Genomic DNA, 27,744 nt, shown 5'->3' with positions numbered 1-27,744 from the left:
GAAATGACGACAAATTACATTACAATGTCTCCTCACGAACATGTCAATTTATTCAGTACACTGACAAGATGCTCATACATAATTTATAATACATGTACTAACATAATAATAAGTTGTGCTATCAATAAGAAGGAGAGACCAGGGCCCGTTTCCACTTCAATACTTGAACTATGTGTCAGTATTTTACTTAGTATTTAGCTTAGCTAAGTAAAATGACTCAAGTCTTTAATATTCAGATTAGATCTGAATACCGGTACATGTATTTTACTTAAGTAACCCAAAAATCAGGTAAAATGCTTACTGATGGCTGCACTGCTACATCACTTAGCTAATCCAAAATTAAGCATAATACCACATGTCGCATTAAAGTGTGTGCTAACGTAATTATGCGCAGCTTATGGTGACTGCAAATGAAAACCACAACTGAACGCAAAAGTTGGCTAAACATTTGTTTATCTTCGCTCCAAAACTGAGTAATTATTGATATTTCCGACTTCAGTATTGAAGTGAATACCAGTCCATTCTTAATACTCTATACAGAAATCCGACCAAGCAATAATGATTTGTTTAAAATCGAGAGAAACACAACAGACCTTTATTGCTTGGCAGACTAGTACCTGACAAATATGTTTAAGAGAGCGCTCATCATTCCAAACTCCTCAAAAAAAACTTGAGTATTACATAATTATCGCTGTGTTTAGTATCATTAAAAAGAGGGTTTATTCCTTTCTAAATTTGGCAATTGTTCCCTTTTGACCCTGCCCCCTATTCTGATGTACTGCTCACTCCATGGATGCCAAATCATGACAAATATGGTATCTTTTCAAAGAGGAATAAACACAATTTCTAATGATAATAATCAGAGCAATGATTATGAAATGATTTTTCCTTTAGTTTACATGCATTCATTCAAATACATGTATAGAAAAAACTATCCTTTGATACATGTATATGAATAATGTTTAGAAAAAATTAAACATGTTTAGAAGAAAAAAGTCCTCCCATACATGCATTATAATACATGAAAAGAAAAAATGACATAAATGTACGAAAAGGACATTTCAATGAGTAGATGATATGTATATGTTTACCCATATCTGCTATATTTTTACATTCAATGTTTATTATGCAAAAAGAAATGAAAATACATACGTGTACTCTGTACATCAATCATTAAGGTACATACCTTTGAGGAAGCTATTGCCAAAAGCCTGACACATTCATTAAAATGCTATTATTAACAATCAAAGGGTTAGCTTTAAATAAAAATGTTCAAGAATTTCCCTAATAACAAAGCATCTGTCCCACTCTTGCTATCTAACCATATACTGGCTATTGAAAACATTATTAATCATTTCAAGATGTTATATCATTGAATCATGAAACACAGTTACTCTGGCAAAGGAGATTAATTAAGTTATGTTTATTAAAGGTTTTGGGTGAACATCAAATATCGCTGGTTACCTGCAAGAAGGCTAATAATGCCATTGACAATAATTGTTTCTACTTCTAACGACCCTCTTGCAGGCAGCCAACAACATACATGTAGAGAGGGTCACAAAAATTGGAAAAATATCCAGCAGTAATTGCTCTATTAAAGAAAGTAAATAGATTTACAATATATTGGTAATAACACTCATTTTAGACATACCGGTAGAACACATACAGAGCAATCAAATTAGCTCTAATACTAGAGTTCTGAATCAGATTTCAAGTTCTGCACTGTACAACCCAAAATAATGCCTTTGAAAAATGTTTTTGCAAAGTTTATGATATACCAGGTAAAATCACACAATGATAAATGCTCGAAAATTGGATTTGCAGCAGCAGATATCCTTTGTACAAGCACACCTGATGCAAACTACATGTATACCCAATTTTTGGGGTTAGATGGTTAGCTAATTCAGGTATTGTGTCATTTTACAAGTATTGTTAATAAAAACCCTTTACCTGCAATCTATACGTATTTCTGTGGCTAGAAAACTGTATGTTAGCCGTATTTGAAATGCATGTATACTGCAATGATTAACTTGATATAAAAGACAAAGAAAGATGTGTAATAGGAAATACTGTAGGGTTAAACATACACAGTCAACATGTCTGATGATAAAAATTTCAACAACAAACAAGGTGAAGCAAGAAAATTCATGTTAAACTTGATGCTCATACCAGCCCCCAAGGGACTTTAAAGGAGTAGAGAGAAAAGCTCCAATTACGTTTCTAGTTGAAATTCTTAGGGTGGGGGTACAACGCATAGTACATGGAAATGTCCATACAGCTTCATATTTTAGGATGCCCATTTGTCGCTAGAAAGTACCAAGTCATTAGCAATTAGTATCTACATTGACACTGCTAGGAAGAAACTTAAATACCTGTAAAAAAAAAAAGAAATATGGAGAAAGTTTTCTTTCTTCTATTCACATGTATAATTCGTTGTTTTACAGATGTACATGTATGTATCGTGGATTTCAAACAGACACATAAACCTCCTGAATTCTGTTACTTGTAAAAAATAATAGAGGGGAGGGAAAGTGAGTAAGAGAGAGAGAGAGAGAGGGGGGGGTAGGAAGAGGGGGAGAGTAAGTAAGAGAGGAGAAAGAGAGATTCATATGAAGAAAAGAAAAAGAAAATTAATGCCCCCCAAATAGGAACGCAATAACTTGCTCTGTAGATAAGAGGTCCATATAGAAACGTCTTTCAATACGTATGTAGTCTCTTGAGTGCAAACAGTGACCACTGAAGTCTGGTTACCTTTGTACAGAGGTGGCTATCATAAATGTCTGACTCTGTATACAATAACCATGACACCAGTACAGACTATTGTATAGAAAAGACAGCAAAAGCGTTTGAAAAGAAAACAAAAAGTGTGCATGAAGCCAGTATTTAATAAAGTTTTTTTTACACTATGAATAAAAGTCATTATCCAACATTTGTTCCTTGTGAATATGGGGCACTAACAAATATAATATCGCGAAACAATTCATTTTTATCGCTTCTAATTTATAGCATTTTCACATGCTATGATTTGCCGTTAACAAAGTCTCATTTCAACATTGAAATAATTTGATAAATTTACTAACAAAATTGTGCCAAAAATACAAGACAGTATCAAGACTATTCAAGTCGGAACAGAAATATAAAAATAACACAAATATGTTTTTGTATCGTCAATGATTGCCTCCAAAAAAAGAAATGCTTTATAATATGGGTTGTACACTAGTAATGTTCATATTAAGTCAGACTTTTCACTTTCTAAAATCAACATGTGAAAAAAATGGTGTCAATTGTATAAAGGTACAAATGTTAGGTACCCCCAAAATAATACGCCTTTCAATAAATGTCTAACATTCAATGTCCAATTTTGTATCTACATTGTATATGTAACAGAACATTCGAATGATAGAGTAAAATGTAACATTTACTGATTTTTCATAACTTTTAAAGTTTTAAGCAGCCTTCTCTTGTGACAAAATTCCTTCACAGTTCACACATATAAAATATACCACCTTTCAAACATAAAATTATATACATATATGTATCAATTACAAAGCAGCCAGAATTGTGTGGTAAAAAGTAATTTTGGTTGCATTCTGTAAATTGTAAACTAGAATCTAAACACAGACGTGAATTGTTATCTGCTATATTTTTTTCCCTTGTCAACGATGATCTATGACATTCAAAACTATCCAAAAACAATTTGAAAGTCAGCAGCTACAAGTATCTAGCCAAGTATACACCTCAGTTGGTCAAAAGTACTATCATGTTTTATGATTCATAGAATTCACCATCTAGTCAAATGTACTTTAAACTACCAATGTCTTAGTTTTCAGCTACATGTACGTGTATTGAGGCAAGTGGCTCTCAGGGATGATGGAAATATGTATGGTAGTCACATCCATCTAGACAGATTCTACAAGTATTTCAATTCTCTAGATCCTTCATTTTATTTCATGGCATGGCCTTGAAACTAATAAACTATAAGTTAAAAGTCATAGACAGATTTACAAAGTATTTCTAAATTCTTACATTCACTCGCAAAAAAATCTTCTTTTAAATGTTTTAAAAAAAATTTTTTTAACATTCCTGTGAAGTGCATTGTACGCTTTGTAAAAGTCAGATAGCAGAATCACTTTATAAACATAAATAAAAAAAAAAAATCTTTTTTTAATTGATGGCATTAGCTCTAGAACATGAGAACATGTTCTTGCAAGGTCAATATCACAGCCATTTTGGTATAGGCGAAATGTTCGTGTCTGCATTGTGAATGGCAGTATAAAGGGTTTTTCTAGTGAAAATAGATGAAATTGAACTGGATATACTTCCCCATATGTGCAGACTGTGTAGTATTCATAATCACCTTGATGTTAAAGTACGCCTCAAGAGGCAAAGATTATTTCATAGGTTTCAAAGTCCTTGGAATATTATCTCTTGACATAGAACCCGAATTGCAGCGGAAGGTTGAATCTCTGTGCATGCAGGAGGGGGCGCTATTTATTTGTATTGTGGTTTAGCGGAACGTTGGCGACTGGTGGAGGAACGGCTGCGTGCGGCGGCAGCTTGGAGCTGTATCTCGTACGCTTGTGGATGAATCTTGAATCCGTATAACCTGTATAAATACCACGTAGAAACGGAGCGAAGAGGAAATAGTAGACAAAAACACAAGAAAAAAATTTGATAACCATGAATATCCCTACACACTCCCTGTCTACACATAAAATCACTCACACGTTGAGATTTAAATTTATCTGGGCAGCGAAGTCCCTCATCCACCGCAGAGCTTTTGGATGGATGGTGGGAGAACGGTGGCATAGAGGGCGCAATTAGGAAATGGTTATTTCTTGGGGTTGCTGGACGGGCGGGCGTTGTAGCGGGTGCGTGACGCCGCTTGGTACTGAAATTCGTAAGCGAGAGGATGGATCTTGAAGCCGTAGAGTCTAGGGAGAGATGATGCACAAAAAACACAAAGAAAGAAGAGACGTGGGATAGGGACGGACAGAGAAGAGTCACACGGAATCAGGTGGGAGGAAGGATGAAAAAAAGAAAGAAAAAAAATGTTGGCTTTAGGTGATGCCCTGCAACTAAATTGTTAGATTAGATAAAAGAGACAATGATGAACAGCTGTTAAAACATGAAAGAGTTAGGTTTAGTTGCATGCTGATTAGATGAAGAGGAAACGTGTTAGACGAAGATTAAAGGTTACATTCTCAGCCTTGTGGCACACCAGCTATATCTTTAATAAGGAAAGATGGAAGGAATAACAAGGATACATCAACAGCAACATTAGTAACACATATCCTGATGTTCTCTTGATAAATACAATCAAAGAGAGGGAGAAAGATACAAGTGTTAGTAGTGAGAAAAACAAAAACATGAGCTAGAGACAAAACAATACATTTTTCATGCAGATGAAAATGCACAAATACGTTAATATGGCCTGATGCTCGAACACAGCGGGAGGAATATAAAATGCAGACTGCAAAGCCGAAACAAGGCTAATCAAAATTCAACTGAAGTGGCGCTCTATTTTTACTCGCAAATTTGTCAAAACAGGCCACACTATTTGACTCACACTTCACTGTCCATAGGACTAAGTTTAGTTTTACCTAAATGTCTGATGGCAAGTTTGTTAAATTGTAGGCCTTTGGTTTCTTCAAATATGTGACCATGCTGAATATTACGGAAAAATTCTTAAAAATTACTGACAATAACACACAACTATGGCTTGGGAAAAGAAGCCACTTGTGTTGCAGAGTGCCAAGAATTTCTCAGAGCCCTGGCGTTTGCCAACGCTGTTATATTACTTTTAAACTAATAAATATGCTTACTGCTTGTGAAATTTTCAAAATGTGTAACTATCCAGCAAGATTAAAAATTGCAGATAATGAATCACTAGCATATCCTTGTACAGCAGAATATGTGTTTTAGAATCACCGGAAGTTAGTGTGTCTACAAAAAAAGTAGCTGAGGTATTGGAGGCACAATGCATTATGCGAATGTATATTGCTATATATATATATATATATATATATATATATATGCAGTAGAGGGAATTGGACTGTGACACCCGCCAAGAAATTATGCAAACTTTGCAGTGATCCAGATTTGCAAAAAATTTTCATGCCATTAAATATCAAAGAAACGCAAACATGAAATTTTGCCATTCACAGAATTTCCTTGCATTTTGCAAGCAGACAAGGCAGAACAAAAAAATTGCAAAGTGTTGTCTGCTGAAAGTTTTGGTTTAAAGGTACTATGTCCCATTTGCAGGCCAAAAAAATGAAAAGGTTAAAATCCAACGGCATTTGAAAGATAATATTAATTTAGAACTTCCCTAAAGAGAAGGGGGCTTAAAAATGTCTTTAAGTGGCAAAATAATGACTATTAGTCGTTGAATCGACTTAGGAGCTATAGAGTTCTACAGAATTTGAGGTTGGCTGCAAAAGGGACATAGTGTCTTTAACAAAAGCATGTACTTTCAGATTCCTTTTTATTGAAAATCATGTTCAAAGTTTAGATATTGAAAAGAGAAGGGAAATCTTCCACAAATACAATATGTTAGGCACTTAACAAACATGAATCTATTATGTTTAAAATTTGGAGGAAATAAAGCAAGTGTTAAGCTGGGAGGGTCAAAGAGAACAAGTGAATATCCGGCCAAGACCTATATATATAAAAGGATAAAACTCTTCGGTTAGACATAGAGGGAGGTAGACTAAAATTTAAGTGATCAAGTGTCTATTCATTCATCAAACATGTTTACATGCAAATTGATGGGGCATCAACTTCCTACACTTGATAGAGAAGAAAATAAGTCAAGTCCAATGAGGTGGCCAATAGCAATAGAAAAAGGAATGCCCATATAAGGCCCCATATTATTAAACAAGAATAGTATGATAATAAATAGCCTTCACACTAAAAAATAAATAGCCTTCACACTGAAAATGAAATGAAATAAATATATTAGCCAATGTTTGAATCAAAGGAAGTAAACACCCCTTTTCAACAAAGGTTTTATGAAAAAATTATGGCATAAAAATGAGTATTAGAGACATTAATCTTCAAATTTTCATGCCCATTCCATAGAAGCTCCAAAAACCAGGAAATGAGTTGTTAATCAAATACTACACAACAAGAATGCATTGAGAAAAAAATATATGTGTATATAAATATCTATACAACGATTTCAATACACACAAAAAAGTGTCATACACTTGTATGTGAATAGGATTGTATGTGCACTTCATTAAAAACGTACAGGTACATTCATACTTGCGCTTGATATGTGGTTAAGACAAGGCACTATCCATGCGACCAATGCATGGTTAAATTACAATGTGAACACTCCCATTCATGTAACGTACATATAAACACATTTAATTGAGTATCTTTTAATATTTGTATGAAACATGCACCAAATAAAGCTCATACAAAAACTGGATTGATGTTATTTGATTTATGAATTTTAATAGTACATCCCTCTTTGAAGAAGAAAAAAAAAAAAAAGAGTACACCGGTGTTGGTGTTTTGTTTTTCTCATCTGTTTAAACCTCATTAATGAAAAGGTCTTGAATCCTTTCAATCAAACAAACTGATACAGAATTTTTAAAAGCTGTGTATTCGGTCCAAAATAAATAAGGAATCTAATGTTATTAAAATGTTTAATTTAGAAATGTCCCTATAAAATGTCAACTACTATTTCAGTAAGGAATGTTTGAACATTGCAATCCATTTACACCACTTGTATTTTGAAAACATTTACACAAAGCGAAAATGAGAGGTCTGCTCTGCAACGACTGGGGCTCACTGAATGCAATACACTACTGATGAAAGAAATGTTCCACAATTAAGAGTAGATTTTTTTCAACATGAAACAAAATTTTGAGGCACAATTTGCTCATAAAATTAATTTTAATATGACAAATAACAAGAACAATTACAGACAGTTTTCCAAAAAAAAATTGTCTTCATTATGCTGACGTCAACAACTAAGTACTTGTGGAGGCATTAGAACGCAACATAATTCCTTCAAAGGACAATCGTCTTCACTAGTATTTTGCAACCATATTCCATAATTATATCTTTTGAAGATTAGTATTTTAAATCTCACCACTGCACAAAAAATAACTTCCAAATCGCCTGCATGTCACTGCAAAATTATGGTTAAATATTTGTTCTCCTTTGATTTGTTTTTTTATTATTTTTTGTTGATTGGTTCTTTTTTTTTATGGGGAACAGACCTCGGTTTGAAGAGCAGACCTTACACACAGCTAATCCAAACAAACAAACAAATACTAACCTTGGTACAAACTGGTTGGGTGGGCGCTTTGGACGGTACTCCGGGTGCACCATGAAGAACATGTGTGGGAAACCGGTACCGAAGTAGGCGCCGTCGGTGTGGTGGTGTCGGGATGACTTGGGGGTGTACACGTCTTGACATTTGGGGCAATAGAGCTTGACCATGGCTTCGCCCGGGACGTCCGACAAACCTGTAGAGTAGAGAGTCAGGTGTGGACCAGGTAGTGAAGGAAAAGAGATGGTCAACGTGTCATGTATTCTCTAATTTATCAACATGGATGAACTCTTTAAAGACTGAGACAGTCTTTAAAGAGTTCATCCATGTTGATAAATTAGAGACAGTCAATGAGGCGACATTCAGCCTAAAAAAATAAGGTGTTGTATTGCCCTTGGCGACCGACCCAAAATCTTGAAATCTATGGTCGGCTTCTTGAAGAAGAAAAAATTTGTACTGTTTTTTAGAGAAAAAAATGTATTTAGGCATTCAAAACTGAGAAATATCGGCCCGAAGAGGGAGTAAAACAAAAAAAGTATTAAAAAAAAAGATATCTGACCGACCGACCCATGTTTTGGCACCTAAAGGGCAATACCACTTTTTTTTTTTAGGCCTTATAGATAGATTCTTTTATTTATCCATATTCAAAACATATTTTTATTGACATCACAACACTTTTACTAGTTGGAGAACAGTTAATCATGATAAAAATATGAAACTACACTCCACATTAACATTGATCCAAAACCAAATAACCTTAATTTTCAACAATCATCTCAATATCAGATATAGCAAGATGCAGACTGTTCTACTTAACTCCCTTCATATGACCATACTCAATATCAAAGTAGAGCGTATCCAAACAGTAACAAATCAGACATGCATTGCTTACCTATTGGTAAAACAAGTTGATTTTCACAATACACTCTGGGACAGTGACCAAAATCACCTTGTTGATATTTTTCAAGCTGAAAAAGAACAAGAGAGGCACATGCAGTTGTTACAGAAAACAAAAATACTTTGATATCTCTTCACTTCTCCTTCATCTTTCACAAGTCACTGATCTGTCTGTTGCCAGCTTGTATTCAAAGGTAACAGATGCTCTGCAGAGATTCTACTGGTAGGTCTACATGTCTTACTGCGAGTCTGTGTGTCCTGGACTTTAGAATATTTTAGACATACATGTAGATACTTCTCACAGCAAAATCAATTTAAATTCATGCTATACAAAGGCAAAATGTGTTAAGGTCAATTATGAAAGATATACAGCATATAACAATCTTATAAATGCCTAGGTCACACCAATGCGTTGAGCCCATACATTTCCATTTGCATGTGATAACTGGTGAAATGAGCTGACATCTGGGAATGCATGATTTGAATTGGATCCGAAGTGACATCGATTCGTTTCCCGTTCGTTTTTAGGGAAAACGGATTGACAATGCAAAGGCCTGAGAAAATGTTGGACATGTTCAATAATTTTCAATTTCCCACTGCGTTTCCACTTTAATTTCTCCACGTTGAAACGCATACTTCAAACCAAGAATGCACTATGGGATAGTAACGCATGGAAAAGGCATGCATTTCAAAAATACAGAAACAGAATGAAATCAAAATGAAAATTTTGGTGTGACCTTTCAGTTCATACATCGTAACAAATTGTTTACAGTGAGTGGATACAATTTCCCTTTATCATTCTTTATCCATTAACTACTAAACAAAAATATAATTGAAATTTTGATTTAAAAAGTTTGTAAGCACCCTTCTGCCTTCCCATACTTACCATGAGTGCGATGCCTCTATTTGTCATGATGAACCTTGCATGTATTAAACCATATAACATTTCAGCTGCCTGTTCTATCAAGTCATTCTGGTTGGGATTCTCTTCCATTTCATCATCTGCACAAAGAAACAAGAAACAATTTTATTACATACACAGTTCTGTGATAAGGCTCTGGCTCACTCAGCAGTCAATCTCATTTATAACTCAAATTCTTAATTTTAACTGTTGACCCCAAAAATATACTGAACCCTAATTCTAAAGCTAACCTAAAACATATTTGCGAACCCAAACCCTAACCCTATGTCATGGATAATATAAAGCCAAGCATAAGTCAAATCACTGAATACACCCTTATTAAGCATGGCTAGATTAAACCTTCAAAACCTTCAAATAACATACTTCATTTATCTCCATTGACAACACTCATAATTTATTTTCAAATGCTACTTTTTTTTTTTAGGGTAATGTATCAATAAAGGACAAACATGAAGAGAAATAGCAATGAAAATTTATCAAATTTACCAGTTTCAAAGAAAAAGAGCAATCTGCAACCTTTCAACATGTTGCAAATAAGGTTTTAGTGCCTATTTTCCTAATAACATTCCTGGTCTCTACCAAAATAATATATATAACTTATTAAAGGTAATGTATTTCTTTTAGCAGCCAACATCAAACTCTGTAGAACTTTGCAGGAATTATAATTATCTGTGAACTTTTAACGTTAACAGTGTCCTAGTATTCAAATTATGCAAGGAAACCTGTTTACTTTCTAGATTTCACTGTCAGACACTTTAGTGTCTGATTGACTGACTTCTTTTTTTTTCGTTGGTAATAACATACATAAAATAACTGCCGGCCAAATTACCCGAAGGTAATTACCTTTGCGGCTAAATGGGGTAACTGTTTCACTGGGCTTCTCACCTGGTTCTAAATCTAAGATCATGTCCAACGCTTGTCGGTAATGTGGAACTTGTTCATTTAGACCCGTTAGATTGAATTTGTCTTGGATGTAATCTTCATCCACCTGGAAACATGAGAAGAACAGATAGATAGTGAAAATTTAAATAGATGCACCCTGTATCCTCTGGAAAAGGATCTATATAATAAAATAAACATTTATTATTACTAGTCTATATTACACATGGAAGTATGAATGCCATTGCCCGATAAATTAATTATGGACACATATACCAGAACTTTGATTTTGAAACTCATTTAAACCATTGACTTCTGAATTCTCAAATCCCCCTTTGTTTACTATAGGAACCACCCGGTTCCAGTACGCAATGGATTAACCTGAACAGAGATCCATCATGTTGGGCGGTTTGGTCCCATACATTCTGTCTGATGTTTTTTAAAAACGCAGAGAGCGCCAGAGTCTGGAATCACGCTAGAGGCGTGAAAACTGGCATTACTGGGCTTATTATAAAGAGGTTCAATAAATTTCATTAAGGACAGTAAAACATCCCTGAAATAATTAGTGAGGTAGATGAAATCATCCAAAAATATCAAACTCAACAAAAAATATAATATTATATGGAGACCAAGGCATCGTTTCACAAAACCGTCATAAGTACAAGTTCACTAACATTCCATTGAAAGGCCTATTAAATTAATAAATCTGTTTCAATGGGCTGTGGGGGAACTTGCACTTAATACAGTTTTGGGAAACGCATCCCTACAAGTTAAATTTTAAAAAAAATTCTCACAAAAGACTCACCTCACAAAAGAACTCATTTCCTCTGAGTCCACAAAACCATGAAATCCACGATACTTCTTCGGAGCTACTCATCTTGCCTTCGATGATAGGGATCTCCTACATGTAATCTTTTGTGTCCTGCAAAATAGCGTAAGATGCATTTTACTAAAACCACTTTAGATAATGATGTACAGTTTGTGGAATAATGTACAGTTTGTCCACTCGTTTATGAAAGGACACAAACAGATCAATCTACATCTACAAAACCATGAAATCGATGACCCTTCTTCCAAACTACGGCGCTCTGCTGGTGTAGGTTTCCTGATCCGCGCACTGGCAATGTGAAAAATGGATAATAAAATACCCCCAGTTCACCATCTACTTTCATGGGTTGTCCGCCTTCCCGAAGATTTATCATTCATAACATGTAAGTCTTTGTCCTGCGAAAGTGAGAAATGCATCACGGAGCATTATCGCAGAATCTGTTTTTTTGCATCCCCAATGCGTGGATCGGTAATAAGGAACGTCCGAGAAAGTACAGACGATCCTTATTTTTCAGGACGCTATTTGTCCATGTTTACGTCCAATTGAGGACATCCTGTATCCTGTATGTATGTGGCTGATCCTTATTCTCGGACACACACACACTGTTATTGTTAAACATTTGCTTGCAAGTCTACAGTCAACATTGTCTACAAGTACGACTAATTGACTACGCCTAGAGTCTACACTGTAACAGAGTCAGGGATGGAAAGACACAGACAATGAAAATGGACAAATAAATGGAATGTGATTTTGACTGACAGACAAAACGCAACACTGGACTGAGTGAACTGAGTGAACATGGTGAAGGAGTAACGAGTAGCTCTCGATCTCATTTCATTTCATGATATTTATTTGATAGTTTGACACCTGCCTACATCATAAGAATAGGGATTAAAAACGTGGGTGGCTTACTCTACATTGACATGTCCCATTCTTTATCACATCATCAGACATCAGTCACTCATTCGCATCACCAACTCAATCCATTGCAATGCAATGCACGCACTGCAGACACAGTGATTCACGCATTCACAATTCCTATAGACATTGCATTGCGCTTTGCATGTTCGCAAAAAAATATGTTCACCGACATCAGAATCTCTCTATCTTACAATATGAACCTGTTATAATAAGAATACAATGTCATTCCAAACTATCTATATGTCATATAAAATTCTAAACATGCCCTACCTTACAAGTTAATAATTGAATTCCCTGATGAAAAGTCGCGGCAAAGTGCAAAACTTCAGTAGCCGGGATTCGGATTTTTTTCCATTATAATTAATACGGCTACACGGGCATACATTGGGGGTGCAAATCAGATATGTGTTACGCATATTCTCAGGTCAATAAAATAAATACGTTCCCTTCAGTGATAACAATTCTGGTGCGTATCGTGTGCGGCGATCTTGTTTTTGTTTCTATATATTTCTTCCTTTTTTTCATTTACTGTTATCTTTTTTCTTTCTTTCGTTCTTTCTTTTATTTGTTCCATTATTTCTTTTTTCCTTTCTTTTTTTCTTGCTCCCGTATTTTTTTCTTTTGCTAATCTTTCTTTCTGTTTTTATTTCTTTCTCTATTCTTTCTCTCTCCTTCCTTCCTTCCTTCTTATATCCTTTAATTTATTTCCTTCCTTTCTCATTTTTCTTCCTTCTATGTTTCCTTTTTTCTCTCCTTTTTTTCAATTTCATTTAATCTTTTGCTTACTTTCTTTCTTTTCTCCTGTCTTTCTTAATTCCTTGCTTTTTATTTCTTTCTTTCTTTCCTCCCTTTTTTTGTTTCTTTACCTCATTATTTGCATAATAATTATTTGACAAGCAGTAACGGATTCTTTAAGCCTTGAGGACACAAGTCATTCTACATGTGCTGAAAAGAAAAAAAAATAATATTAGGTTCTCATAGTTTTCAAAGGTAATAGGCAGAGAAGATTCTGTCTACAAATACTGGTGTATAATACGTTCTATTGTGCCACTGCCACAAACTGCAATTTTGCTTATTTTATACTCTTCTTTGCCTTATTTTAATTATGGAGTGTAGGCATGAGGAAAGTCACTAAAAACGCAACTAAATAAGATACATTTCGCTCAGAGAAGGGTTAGAATTCTTTTTAATATTGCAATTGTTTTTAATGTAAATTATCGTGCTCATAGGAATGTTTTGTTTCATTTTTGTATTAAAGGTAAAATATATCTATATCTCTTGCAATTAGGATCTATTTATGATTTTGAAAATAGTACTTTCCCAAATGCGTTGGTACAATATTATTATTTAAAAAGAACAGTCAAATTTACAGTTATAATACAAGACAGGCAACTGCCTTTACTTCGAAAAAATTAGCTTGTACTGGTCCCTCGTTTTGGAACTCACTTCCTATTGATGTAACTCGCTCTATCAGTGTCACTGTTTTTAAAAGCATTATGCTGAACATATTTAATGTAAAAACTGTGTCATCACATATGATATAGTATGTTACTTTTGTTGTGCTTCATTGTACCCCCCCCCCCCCCCCCCCCTCTTTTCCAGGCTGGTCCTTATCTTACTTTAACAACATTTCATCATGTAGTAGCAAACTCGCTTTGTTCTGTTTTGCTCAATTGTACTTTTTCTTTTCTCTCTCTCTCTCTCTCTCTCTCTCTCTCTCTCTCTCTCTCCTATTTCTTCCCCATCACCATTTCCCCTACATATGATTTTCTTCCTTCTCAACTTCAGTTCTCTGTTGTTGTTTTCTTCCGTTTTGCGTTTCGCTCTCAATCCTTTTGTATATATCTTCCCATTTTCTCCTTTTCAAATACATCAATCTATCTCTTTTGTAAATATTTCCCATGTGTATTCGTTTCTAGTCTTATAAAGTAGTTTAGTTGTTCAGTTTTTTTTCCTTCAAAGTAATTAAAGCATTCAGGTATTATATTCTGTTTGGGGACCTTGCTCTTACAAACCCAGCTTCTAAATGGTCTCCTCTTTCTTTCATGTACAGAACATGATCTTTTATACATAAGAAACTTTTTATAGAATTTATTAGGTTAATGACAAAAGTTGTATGTTGAATATTAATATTGCACTTCAAATTATGTTTGTCATATTGATATTCTGCTGTTCCTGTTACTTTTTTGTGAAAGAAGAAATAAAATGAACTATGATATATACATAAATGAATAAATAAATTCCAACAAATATAATCGTGCATTTACACGTCATCATCTTTTAAGTTTTAGGAGTGACGTTAATACCATGATTTGAAAACGGTTATTGCCATCTCAATAGCGGCGAAATCCGGATATTTCAGAAAGTGTAATAGATAGGGCAACCATGCAGGGCATAATTAATTATCATTTCATTTATTGACCATTAAAAATATATATATACATGAAAGTCGATCAAGCAATTGGTCGGGTATGTCATGGGGAGGGGGGCGATCTTACAACTTGTGGATGAAATACATTCGATCAAGGCCATTGAATGGGAAGGGCGGGAGGAATATATGGTGTTGCTTCATTTTCCCTCCATGTTACCTTCTCCTGTTCCTTTCTTTTTCTTTCTTTTCTGTTTGTTTTTCCTTACTCGCCATCAAGTTGGGGAAGGTGGGGGTGGGGCATATTCCCCTAATAGTTATACACCTAGGCCAAGTTCATGGGGGAGGAGGTTCCTTCTGGTTTGTCAAATGCAGATAAAAAGAGAGGGAGAAGATAGGAGGGGACATGTATGTCACGTTTTTTCGCGCTTTCTCCCTCTCTCTCTCTCTCTACCTTCCTTCTATGTCGCTCTCTGTCTCTCTTTTCTCTCTCTTTTTCTCCCTGTCTCCCTGTCTCCCCCTCCCCCCTCTCTCTCTCTCTCTCTCTCTCTCTCTCTCTCTCTCTCTCTCTCTCTATCACTCTCGGATTCTCTCCCTGTCTCCTCTATCTCTTTCTCTCTCCATATTCTGACTTGTCCCTGGCCTTCATTGATGTGTCTTCATCTGTGCACGGGTTGCACAGATGAAGACCTGGCCCTTGTTAATGAAACGGCCATTGCAGCAATCGGGCGATGGAAGAACTTAATTTAATTTAATTTACTTTTAATTAAGGAACTTTACATATTAACTATCTTGATCTAAGGAGACACGAACGAACGAACGATTGTGTGGCTATTGATTAATAGAGAGATGATTCAAGTTCAAGTTCGAGTTTATTTGTCTCTCTTCCAACATGAATGTAATACAATTTAACAAATCTATAACATGTAGAGTGTATAAAAGGTACACTTTTAGGGATCAAGTTCATATAATGCATTTAAGTGAGGAAAAAAAAGACGGGGAGACCTTATTAAAGCTTAGCTTGTCCCTCAAAACTTATAGACAACAACAACAAAGATAGGAAGTAGGAGCCAAACCATCATCTGCAATCATTGCACTATCCTATTCTCTCTATCTTTTTTAAAATCTAATGCTGTTTTTTTTCAGGATGTCCATTTCAAGAACAAAGGGATTTCATTTGCCACAATTAAAATGTTATTTTGAATTAGAATATGACTGATTTGTAGAAACACATTGCTAGATATCATTATTATGTCCCTTAGGCTTCTTAGTTGAACATGCTCGTTTGAATTTCTCCTTTTAGTGTTGGGGGGGGGGCAGCGGTGGTGATCTTATGTCATACAATATGTCTTATTGGTCCCCCATTTAAGAAATTTTAATTTTTATGGAAAGCTATTGGTTTTGGTATGTTTGTACTTTGTAGACAAACTTAATTTATTTCAGCTCACTTTGGGGCCACCACCACCACTTAACAGGTGATGAAATTGTCACATCTTTGATGACTTCGGTTTTTTCAAGGAGCGAATGATTTGTATTAAAGTAGTCATAAACATTGTGATCACCGTTTGAATCAACTCATGTAGTAGTCACTAATTTTGACAGGGGTCTCATATTGACCCCCCCCCCCCCACCCCTCTTCCTCAGTCTATAATTTATTTGCTTTTTGTTAAAGGGATGTGTCGTTGTCTTTTTTAAATTTCATATGAATATATCGGGACTCTTTGTAAGTTACGAAATGTGAAAAAACATTCATCTTCCGACTTATAACCTCTCCAATTATTTCTCTTACTTTCTTTGTTCCCTAGCAAAATCCAATCTGGCAAACCTAAATATACACAATAAAGACCCCCCCCCCTCCCCTAAAAGAAATGCCCCCTTAATGTGCCCCGGCCCTTAGAACAGCAGTTTTAGATTCCAAAAGGCATCTGAACAATTTAAACACTTTTTTTTTTTTTGGGGGGGGTCTCTTGTCAGAGAATTTTGAAGAAGAAAATTATATGTTCTTGTTGTTTTTGACAGACTTTTCTGACTTATGTTGCCATCCACCCCCCCCCCCCCCCCCTCCTGGCCACAGAATCCAGAATCTGCCTCCTCATACCTTCTTGCATGTACATGACATTATCTCATTAATTCCATGTATAAAGAATCGTGTTAAATATATAAATAAAAAGTTATCAACACAACAAAAGAATGAGCCAAACACAGCGATATAACATGAAAGAGTATCAATATTTATTAACAGGTATACATTGTATGAAATAACTGTCATTTATGTCCATAACTTATGAAAATGAAACACAAGCAAAAAGGGTCTAACTGTAAATATATAGGAAAGCCTCCAAATAGAGGGACATTTGAAAAGTTTATATACCATCTTTTTTCTTCTGTTTTTTTAATGATCAAAAAGTCCAAATAATATCTTTTTTTAATTGTCTTTTTTTGTTTTAATGTAGGTTATAAAATGTTTCTATTTTGACACGCCTCATTTTGACGGTGGCATTGAACTCTAATTTGAGGTCAATTGAATCGGCATGAGATTTAATTTTGTCACATTTAAATATCCATTTACTCACCAAAAAGAATACTTGCATATATATATAAAACAAAATTGAAGTCACTCAGCAAAACAGCTGTAATGCTACTATTTTGTGATTAAATATTTTTGTATTGCATACTAGGTTGTCAACTGAACAATCCAGATAAAAATTCCTGGAAGATATAAAATCCTATTGGTCGATATGATTGGAAAATAGGAAAATCAAACAGCAAGATGAAAAGAAAATGTGATTTCAGCAGCTATTTTTTACAAGATATAAATTTAGTAACACACAGAAGAATGCTACCTAGTGAAGTAAAAATACAGTCTAAAGTATATTTAGTAGGTTCTTGGTTTAATTGACATAGTCATCAAAATTTGATGAGTCAAATAAAAATGATGAGCTTGATTTCAAAAAGTAAGAAAATTTGTTATTTTAAGTGCATGATATACACTTTATTCTACTTTTGAATATATTATCAGAGTAAACATAATTTCTACATAATGTAGTCATATTCGTTATATGCATGACCAAATTAAATAATTGGGCTTTAGTACACATGAACATATTGGAAATTTTTAATCAGTTTTACAATGGGTATGGTGCTAACAGATTTAAGTAACAACATCAACAAAAAGTGATAAAAAACATGCAAATATATAATTATTAAGAAAATATATGACAAATACACAAACCACATGTATATGATTTCTTTTCTACCCATATTTTTTCTTCTTAAAAAAGATATACAGGCAGGCCGTCATACATAATCTTCACTGTAAAGGTGATTGATTTAAATGGGAATACTTAAAAATTAGTTTGTTTGTTCTAATTAAATTTCAACATAATTTATATATGTCTAAATTGTCACATACTTGCAATATATTGTAATGTTTCATACTTGGATTATGACTTAAACAGGGGCAATGCAAACTCTGCATTTTTTTAGTTTAAATGATATAAACAAACTATCTAAACTTTCATGAAAGACAAAAATCTACAAACTGCTTCTCAAGATTGTCTATTACTGTCTTATCATGTCATCGGCAGATGCTTGCATTAACAATATGATACTCATGTCTACCAAAGCATGTTAAGTTTTAATTATCTATATGCTTTGCTCAGTTAATGTGACACAATATACAGTGCTGTGTAATAAATAGATATGATTTCTGTGTATTTTTACAAGTTGCTGATATTTACAACACAACATTAGATTCAACCACATCTGTTTTCTTCCAATAAATTCCAAATACCTTTCTCAACTGACAAGGATCTAATAATTTAAACGGTTTATATGAAACTTATCACAGGTAGCAGTCATTCATAGAGCCAAATCTAAGGGTATAACTGATTCATTTTGTGAGTTAGGGAGGGTGTTCACAAATAATTGGGCTACAGTAATCTTCAAAACGCTGAATGCCCCCTAAAATGGTAAGATACCTCCATTTGATTCTAGTATATAGTTACCATTTTCATACTTCATGAATCTTCAAACATTTTCATAGTAAGTTTACTTTCTTGAAAGTTTAAATGCAGGTACTTCGATCGGAATAAAACAAAGAAAAATGTTTAAATAAAGATAAATGGTTCCACTGGAATTTCTTGTTTGCTACAATATCTTGACACAATAATAATTCAAAATGACAATAACAGTGTGAAAATCACATATTCATCATTGCTATCATGCAGAAAATAACAACATCACAAACAATACAAGTACAACTTAATAATATTATACATTACAATGTTAAAAAATAATCATGAAGGGTTAATTTGAACAAAAAACATTCAATGAATTTTGGTCATGTTATTCTCAAAAAGAGCTCTTTCCATTTGCATGTCCAACATCGAATTTGCACATTTCCATGTACAGGAGCATGCTACCTTTTAATCTAATTTCTTGTTTTAAATATTTCTTAAATAATATTTCTATGCAAAATTATTTCATTTGCCAGTAGTTTAAGAACTATATTCGCATACCTAGAAATTTTTCTCATCCATTTTCAAACAGATGTTTTGTATTTATCAAAATTAAAACTGGATAACTTTGGCAAACAAAATATTAACTTCTTTAATAAATATCAGCTGTCAGAGGAACATTTTAGCATCTAGAAAAATACCACTATTGCACGAATATTAAGCACCTACTTTGCACAAGAATCTAATTAAAAAGTGAAATAATTTTTTGTTGAAAATTCTGCTAAAACTTTAGATAACATCTTGACATCGCATTCCTTGTTTATTTCCAGCTTTATGTTCTATTCTACTTCAGTTTTATACATCATGTAGAACAATACACTGGTTGATTGGTTAAACACAGAATGGGATTAAAATACCATTGCCATTTTGAGGAGGGGGAGGGGGGGGGGTGGTCTCCTATCGTAGAAAAAATGCTGGGCCTTGAGATCTAGCAATGCAATCCAATGTCTCCTATGCATTACCACTTCTTCATGACACTAGGCATGTGAAAGAAAAAGATAGAAATAATTGAATAAACATGTCATGTGTACATTAAAATTACATATTTCATTTCAAATATCGATGGTAATCATTTGCATCATCAGTTAACGTTGTTTAAAATGAAGAAAAAATAACAATATCTAATTTAGCGTGAATACATACAGCTTTCTAAAAAACAGTGATTCAAAGTGATTGTAAGAGCGTAGATTCTTCACAAAGATACTAAAAAAAATTTGAAATAAATTGTTCTTGACAGACACTATGTGTATCTTGTCTTTGATGTGTTTAAAGGTCCACTCCAAAATATGCTTTTAATAGATGCAGAAAAACTGGAGAAACAGAGCAACAACAGAATTGAGTAAAATTTGATAACTAATAAGGAAGTTATGAAGTTTTTAAAAAGTATGAAACACTATGGAACTTAGATGCTGCTTGTGATATCGGCTTGCATGGTGATGTAGATATACAGTAGGCTTGCGGTTGCACCATGACATGTGAAAGAGGGAGGATTGAGGAGTCCTGAAAAAGACTCTCTGTAATCTTTCCCTCAAAAAAGATTACCGAGAGTCCTTTTCAGGACTCCTCAATCCTCCCTCTCTCACATGGTGCATCCGCAAGCTACTGTATAACTATGGAACTTAGAAAATCACTACACTAATTGCCAATTTGGTTATGAGTTTGTGACGTCATTGCCTCACTACTGGTATTTATAAATTGCTTTATATATCTTTTGTCCCATTAATTCACCTTTTTTAATCCCCAAAACTTAATTTCCCCATGCCTTTACCCAGGTAATATGATTTGTATCATATTGCATGCATGACGTTTCACAAAATCTTTTATGAACTTTGAAGAATTTATACTTTTTTTATGAATATTGTATATTCACAATCAGTTTATGAAACCTCACATTTTTCATTATCTAACTGAAAAAAATTACTCTATATTTAATAATTCTTCCACACAAAAATATATTACTAACAATATATTAACTTGAATGCTGGTGTGAGGAAATAAGATTTTTAGGGGGAAAATTGGAAATTATATTATCAATATAAAAGAAAACAATTTGCAGATAGTGAGGCAATGACGTCACAGACTCACAAGTGAGTTGCCCATTTATCTTGTGATTTTCAAAGTTTTTCATGTCATCAAAATTCACAACTTTCTTATTAGTTATCCGATTTTGCTCCGAAACTTTTCTGATTGGTTTGTCTGATTTTTCTGCTTCTATTGAAAGTAAGTTGTTTTTTGGAGTAGACTTGCCCTTTAAACAAAGATCAAAACAATCTTTCAGTCAATGATTGAATGAAATAAAACACAATTCACAAACAAAGACCAAAGTTCGATCAGATGAAGGATATACAGAAGAAAAAAAACGCTGTAAAAGAAGGTACAAACTGTGCTGAGCAATGCATACCTATGACAGAAATGAAAGTTTGGCCGAAAGATGCAAAGTGTCCCCTATTTCCGTCTCTGAAGGCTCCTGATACGAAAAGCAGTGCAAAAAAAAAAGAGAGGAAGAGAGAAAGAGAAGGAGAGAATGTGAGTAATTGACAGGCAACATGCCTTGCCCCAGGTCAGGCATGTGAGTGAACAGTTTTGAAAAATATGGTGTATGAGTGGTGAAAACAGAGAAAGAAAAGCTCAACAAATTCAGAACAATCATAATTTTGTATTCCAGAACTGTAGCAAAGCCTGAGAAATTACAGATGTTGTAGATATTAAAAGGAGTAGATTCTGATTGAGAGTGAAAATGCAGAAAATAAGGAACTAGATCGTTTACTGTTTTTCACCAACAAAATTAAACTTCATGGAACTAGAGATTTAACAAGCTGCTGTTATTAAATAAGCTTGTTCAGACTCTCTTCATACTCGTTAAGCTTATCATAAAACACGGGACATAACAGTTTGAAGGGCCCAGTCGAGAATTAAAGTTTGGACAGTCACAGAAAAATAGAAGGGGAATTCAACATGCATCCCTGCATCTATCAAAAACTGTGCAACATGTGTGACACAAGAAATACAAAAGCAATTTCCTCAATACAAGCAAGTGATGTGTAGTATTAAAGCCAAGTGTTTATACATATTGCATGAAAAGTTACAAATATGTAATTTCTCTAAAAATTTGATTTTACTAATGGCTGTAACAGCTACCCTCTAAAGATATCGTAGGTGAAAAGTCTGTGTCATCATAAAATTCGAACATTCTTATAAATAATCCCAAGGTCAGGTCTCAAATCCAGAAGGAAATAGATTGTTGGTGTAGACACCACAAATGGGTGTTTTTAATGGTTTTAAAAAACAAAAAAAAAAAAAAATCTTTGGTCAGTACTCTGACTCTGTTGGTTCCAAAACCATGAGGCATTCCATGCCAATGTCACATTTTGGCACCCCCCCCCCCCGACATATGGGGTCATTAGACTTTAATGATATTTTTGCATACAATTCAAGATTTATTTAACCCCCTAAACCACCATCCCCCACCAAAAAAAATAAAATTACCCTCATTATTCAATATCCCAGAGGGCTAGGACCTCTACTTTAAGAACCATTGAAACACACGGTAGCCATCAGATACAGTGTGATACCATCAGGGGAAGAAGATCAACTTGTAAAGATACTGGAGAGACTTACTTTAGAAGATCAATTGGCAGAGGAAAGATGATTGTTGAGTTCTTCTCGGCTGAGATAGTGTTGAGGGTCTGAAGGTATCTAAGCTGGAGAGCGGTAGGGGATTCTGAGATGGTATCAGCAGCTTCCTTCAGGGCTCGCGAGGCGTTCTGTTCTCCCTCTGCTGCTATTACCTAAGAACGTATGTGGAGATTCAAAGTAGAAATTTCTCTCATGAAAACTTGAATATGATACAATGTCATATAAAAGGAAACTTTAAAGCCCGTCTGCACTACTTGTATCCACTTGTGCCCTCTATATAGCAAACAATGCCTAAGCGGTGACCATTGGTCCCCCATGATCCCCTTTTTCTTATGTTAAGTGAGGGCTGATTTGATTAGATAACCACCTGTCAGTGACCATGCAGGGAGGTCTAATCCCTCCTGGCCAAACTAGTGCAGTGGGGATTTAAAACTTACAATATGATACATTGTTATATGAAAAGGAAAATTTAAAACATCAACAAATGATTAACTACATCAAGCTTTGCTCTTTTAATATCTACCAAAACAACCCTTTTTTTTGGTACTTGATACAAAAGATTGTTTGATCTGAATAGCTAATGACCCAATATTTATTCTACTTGCCTAGAGTATTTTGCCAATTTATTGGGACAATGACGTGATTTATGGAAGATTTTTGGAAGGTCTACAGAAGAGTTATACTAGATACATACTAGATACATATACATGAAGCCTGTATACATTCATAATCCCTGTTAATTGTGTACAATTATTGAGTGGACTTGAAAACGATATGTTTCTGATCCTTTAATCTAAGAGCTGTTGAAAAAAATGACCCTTGATAGAAATGATGGCATTACTGTGAGCCTAGCAAAAGACTTTTAGTCCATGCTCTAATTCATAAACAAAATATATGCAGATAGCGTTCACGTGCGAGTGTGTTCTAGGTTAGGGAAAGGCTTTGGGTTAGGTATAATTTTGGATTAAGATTTAAAGCTTGGAATACAGTTTAAAAGTAAAGACCAGTTATGGTCATGCGATTGCATTGTGAAAGAAACATTGTCGAATCGATCAGAAAAGGTTGATCATCTAGCATTTAAGTATTAGTGTGTACTGCAAGGTTCTGGAATCATCAAAACGATAAGAAATTTGGCCCAGTCTTGGTAAAGTTACAAGCACTGTACACAGAAAAATGTATATAATAATAATAATAATAATAATAATAATAGCCTAATAGTCCACTCCAAATTTTATTAAACCGAAACGGAAATTCTTTTTGCCCAATTGATCGTGAGCCCAGCAGCCACTGAGTAGCGCCAGATCGACGTTGCTCTATCCCTTATTGTTGAACGCCAAACAAGGTAGCAACAACTCCCATCTTTTAATGTCTTTTGGTATGACGCGGCCGGGGTTCGAACCCACGACCTCCCGGTTGTGAGGCGGACGCTCTACTGACTGAGCCAACACTCCGGATGTATATGGGACTACGCAAAACATGTGCGATATCTATCCGGTCCGGATAGATATAATAATTTACCAAATATATCAATTAGTAGGCAGTTTCTCGTCAAAATTTGTATCATCACGTATTAGTCAAAAAATATTCTTTCACATGATTGGTAATGAGAGCTTCCATTTCATTTTTTGAGAGGGGTGCGTTTCCAAAACTGGCCTTTACCTTTAAGAATGACCGTGGAAAAATTGTGGCCAGAGAATGATAAACCTACCTTTGCTCTTGCTTCCCTGGCAGCTTCAGCCTCTGCAGCCATAGCTCTCTGTAACTGAACAGGTAGACGAACATCTTTACTGTAATGAAAAGAAATGTGAAATAGATTATAATAGACACATAAATGCATCCCTGAGCAATGGAGAGAATGAGATGGCCAAGTCACTATATTGTATCTGTCTGAAGCTGAACAGGTACATATTGCTGTAATAAACAAAAATGTTAAAGGATATTACTATAAGCACTATGAGGCTGTTCATCCTAAGCACTATAAGGCTGATGATCCTAAGCATCATATGCGAAGAAATAACTAAACCACGCTTGAAATGGTTTGGCCAAGTTGTACGCATGCCGCATCATTGCCAACTATACCAAGCATGCCAGAATGACTTTGATGCACGCAGACCTCGGGGACGCCCTCCAACGAGATGGAAGGACCAAGTTTGGTGAGATGTGGGATTACCCACACAAGACGCAGAGCAACAAGCCCAGGACAGATCAGAATGGAGCATGATTTCTCGTAGCAGAGCAAGCTAGGTACACAACGTCCTACGCATCTAAGTCAAGTCACAATAAGCAAATAAGAATATCCCTGCTGCAATGGAGAGAATGGGATGGATAGCGATGTCCAAGTCTCAGTAATGTAGCACTCTGAAGATGAACCGGCAACATACAGTATTGTAATAAATATGAATTATGAACAGGTTATGTTAGTATAGGAACATCCCTGCTGCAATGGAGAGAATTAGGTTGATAGTGATGCCTTAGACTCTGTTTTTATATCACGCTCTACATTATAGGTGAACAGGTAGATGACCATATTTGCTGTAATGAAAAAAAACATTTATGGGATATTATCATAAGCACATCAAAGCTTGCATCCTTGTTGCAATGGAGGGAATGACATGGATAAAGATAGCCATATCTCTAAAGCAATAACTGATTTTGAACAGGGATGGATCCAGTAATTTTCAAAGAGGGGGAGACGGGGGTACACATGATCATGTAATAAGACAAATAAAAGAAGACATTCTTAATTTTCAGAAATGTGTTATCTCTTCAAATTATTTGTTAAGCAAACAAAGGTCTGAAGAATACCATTTGAATCCTATTTTTTCTGGAAAGGGAGAGGACAGACTACATGGCCATCCAGTTCACCACACCTCTTTGAATAGAAATAAGGAACAGCTCAAGAGCAATAATAACAAAATATGTCTGAAACGTTGATGATATAGAGAGAGTGTTGGCGAGGGTGTGGATGTCATTTTGGTTGAAGCCCAGGAGCAAATAGCAGAAAATAGCAGAGGGTACGCAAACATGCATCGTCTCTGCACTTCTTAATGGCTCCTTGATATATCATAATGAAACCATGGCAAGGTTTACACCTGCATGCTCCGTTCCACCTTCGTGCAAAATTGGATAAACTCAGATGATATCGCTTGTAATGGCCTGTTTGTCAAACTAAGTCTTAGGTAGCTTAGGAAAATGTAGAATAGTTTAATAATGATGTCCGTTATATATTCTTTTAAATTCTTTTGTAATATATATCAGAATATTTGTTTAGCTAATATTAAGCCTCATCAAGATGGTATATGCTCTTACCAGCTCCTTATACTAATGATATGGATCCACCTTTGTAAGATAACATTATGATTTTCAACAATTATGTAGTTTGCGTTACGGAAGCGTCTTTTTGAGCCAAAAAACTTCATGAATCTACTGTATAGAGAGTGATCATTTGCATGTATCATCTGCTGAGAGTCAAAAGGACCTTACCTCATATCATATCACACAGAGGTAAAGCCCTTCTGGATCTAGGTAGACAATGGTAACAGATGGCCCCAATTCTGTAATCTAGTCATAAAGTCCATGTAACGTATCAGAATCTTCACACACACAAAAGGACATTGACTCACAAAAAAGGACATCGACCCACAGTATCATCATTGTCTTTGCTTCATGCACTTGGAGTGCGGGCATGAAGGGCACCCTCAGACCATGGACCATCTACAGTGAGCCTTGACACGCTGCCTGACACATGCACTGGGAGGGGCCTGGCAGAGGCTAACGATCGATGTGGCTCTTCCTTTTGCTAGATAGTGGGAAGTAGTTGTGTGATGACTGGAAATGATGATGATGATGATGATGATGATGATGATGATGATGAACATGGATATGTATTATGCTATCAAACTTTGTATAATGGAAGCCTGGGGTGGGATTTATTGGCACATAGGATAAGTTTGTGTGGCACTGATGGTTTTAGCCACAAGGATGAATTAAGACAATGACAAAAAAATACAACATGAAAAGGAATTATGACAGAATTCTGAAAAGAGGCAGTGTTGAATTTACGGCACATGACATAACTATGTATAGGACGTTGTTTTAAAAAAAAGAAAAATCAAATTAGCATTAATTTGGACAAGGATAAAGGATAGGTTTTCAAGGAGATGGCATTGTACCGTCAGAAATCTTACTACTCTTGTTCCCTGTCAAAGTCACAAACTGGAATTTCTACTATATGTTTCAATGATTTAGTTTTTTCTAATGAAACGATAAAGAAACAATGTGGAAAAGTTCAAAACCAATCACTGATTACAATCAGACAATGTACAAACTGAAATATACTGAGTAGATGTATTCAAAGAACGATACAAATATCACAAATGATTTTCTGCTAGAAATATTCATTGCCTGGCCGTGCCTCTGTTTGCACTTTTCAGCCAGACAAACAAGTTCTATCACATGTGTCCTTCAGATTTCCATTAAATTATATTCAAAAACAGCCTGTCTCGTTTTCTCCTCCCTATTATTCCAAAAGCTAAACTCAAATTCTCACAGAGCATAAAACTTCAGTCTGGGTAAATAGCGTTAGTTTCATTTACATTTATCCCCATGGAAACTACCATCACAGTCTATAATTTATGCTTTTAGCATATTTGTACGTCCATTTGCCCATTAACGCCAGTCCATGTAATGGCCATCCAAAATAGGCTTTCTATAGATAATAGATTCTCCACCTGCCGTTTAATGCACGCTAATGACCACTGCATATACTTTTTTTTCACAGAGGTTAAGACATGATTGGTAATCTGTTTGCCACAGTATTGTTACTTTACTAGTTTCCTTTCTTCTCCCTTAGTTGTTGTTCCCATCAATTATCATACACTGAGGGTAAATGTTAATGCAATAAAAAGTGTTTGTTCAAATAATACACATTTTTTGCATACTCCAGTAAGCTCGTATTATAAAAAACTGATTTCCTACATTTCC

General features: G+C 34.9%; 2 protein-coding genes across 6 annotated transcripts in view; both read right to left on the bottom strand.

Moving 5' to 3' along the window:
* Positions 1-27: 27 nt before the first annotated feature.
* On the bottom strand, positions 28-13,120 carry LOC115919018 (casein kinase II subunit beta). 5 transcript variants are annotated; one of them, XM_030997073.1, is made up of 7 exons: positions 13,009-13,120; positions 11,794-11,910; positions 10,953-11,097; positions 10,074-10,189; positions 9,183-9,258; positions 8,297-8,486; positions 28-4,606 (listed from the first exon to the last, which is right to left on the bottom strand). In XM_030997073.1, the coding sequence occupies exons 2-7, from the start codon at positions 11,863-11,865 to the stop codon at positions 4,492-4,494; spliced, it is 714 nt and encodes a 237-aa protein (XP_030852933.1). In that variant the 5' UTR covers positions 11,866-11,910; positions 13,009-13,120; the 3' UTR covers positions 28-4,491. The 5 variants fall into 5 exon arrangements, with proteins under 5 accessions (XP_030852933.1, XP_030852936.1, XP_030852934.1 ...); XM_030997076.1 differs by having other exon boundaries at positions 10,995-11,097; XM_030997074.1 differs by having other exon boundaries at positions 13,014-13,114.
* Positions 13,121-19,268: 6,148 nt separating this feature from the next.
* Positions 19,269-27,744, bottom strand: part of LOC115929256 (band 7 protein AGAP004871-like) — a 34,074-nt gene continuing 25,598 nt past the window's right edge. Inside the window, exons 7-10 of the mRNA XM_030997926.1 lie at positions 24,470-24,548; positions 22,744-22,913; positions 21,527-21,592; positions 19,269-20,102 (exon numbers count right to left, since the gene is read on the bottom strand). Of these exons, the coding sequence (XP_030853786.1) occupies positions 21,571-21,592; positions 22,744-22,913; positions 24,470-24,548 (271 nt within the window). The 3' untranslated portion in view covers positions 19,269-20,102; positions 21,527-21,570. The remainder of the gene's footprint in view (positions 20,103-21,526; positions 21,593-22,743; positions 22,914-24,469; positions 24,549-27,744) is intronic.

Source organism: Strongylocentrotus purpuratus, unplaced genomic scaffold (assembly GCF_000002235.5).
Source record: "Strongylocentrotus purpuratus isolate Spur 01 unplaced genomic scaffold, Spur_5.0 spur5_scaffold_4, whole genome shotgun sequence".
In the NCBI taxonomy this organism is placed as follows: domain Eukaryota; kingdom Metazoa; phylum Echinodermata; class Echinoidea; order Camarodonta; family Strongylocentrotidae; genus Strongylocentrotus; species Strongylocentrotus purpuratus.
The sequence above is the reverse complement of the archived record's forward strand: the minus strand, read 5'-3'. Positions and strand labels throughout refer to the sequence as shown.

Excerpts from the sequence above, each read along its gene's own strand:
- LOC115919018 (XM_030997073.1), bottom strand. The coding sequence starts at position 11,865 with ATGAGTAGCTCCGAAGAAGTATCGTGGATTTCATGGTTTTGTGGACTC. Across the intron at positions 11,098-11,793 it reads GAAATGAGTTCTTTTGTGAG|GTGGATGAAGATTACATCCA; the intron begins GTGAGTCTTTTG and ends TCATGTTTCCAG. Across the intron at positions 8,487-9,182 it reads TCAACTTGTTTTACCAATAG|GTTTGTCGGACGTCCCGGGC; the intron begins GTAAGCAATGCA and ends TCTACTCTACAG.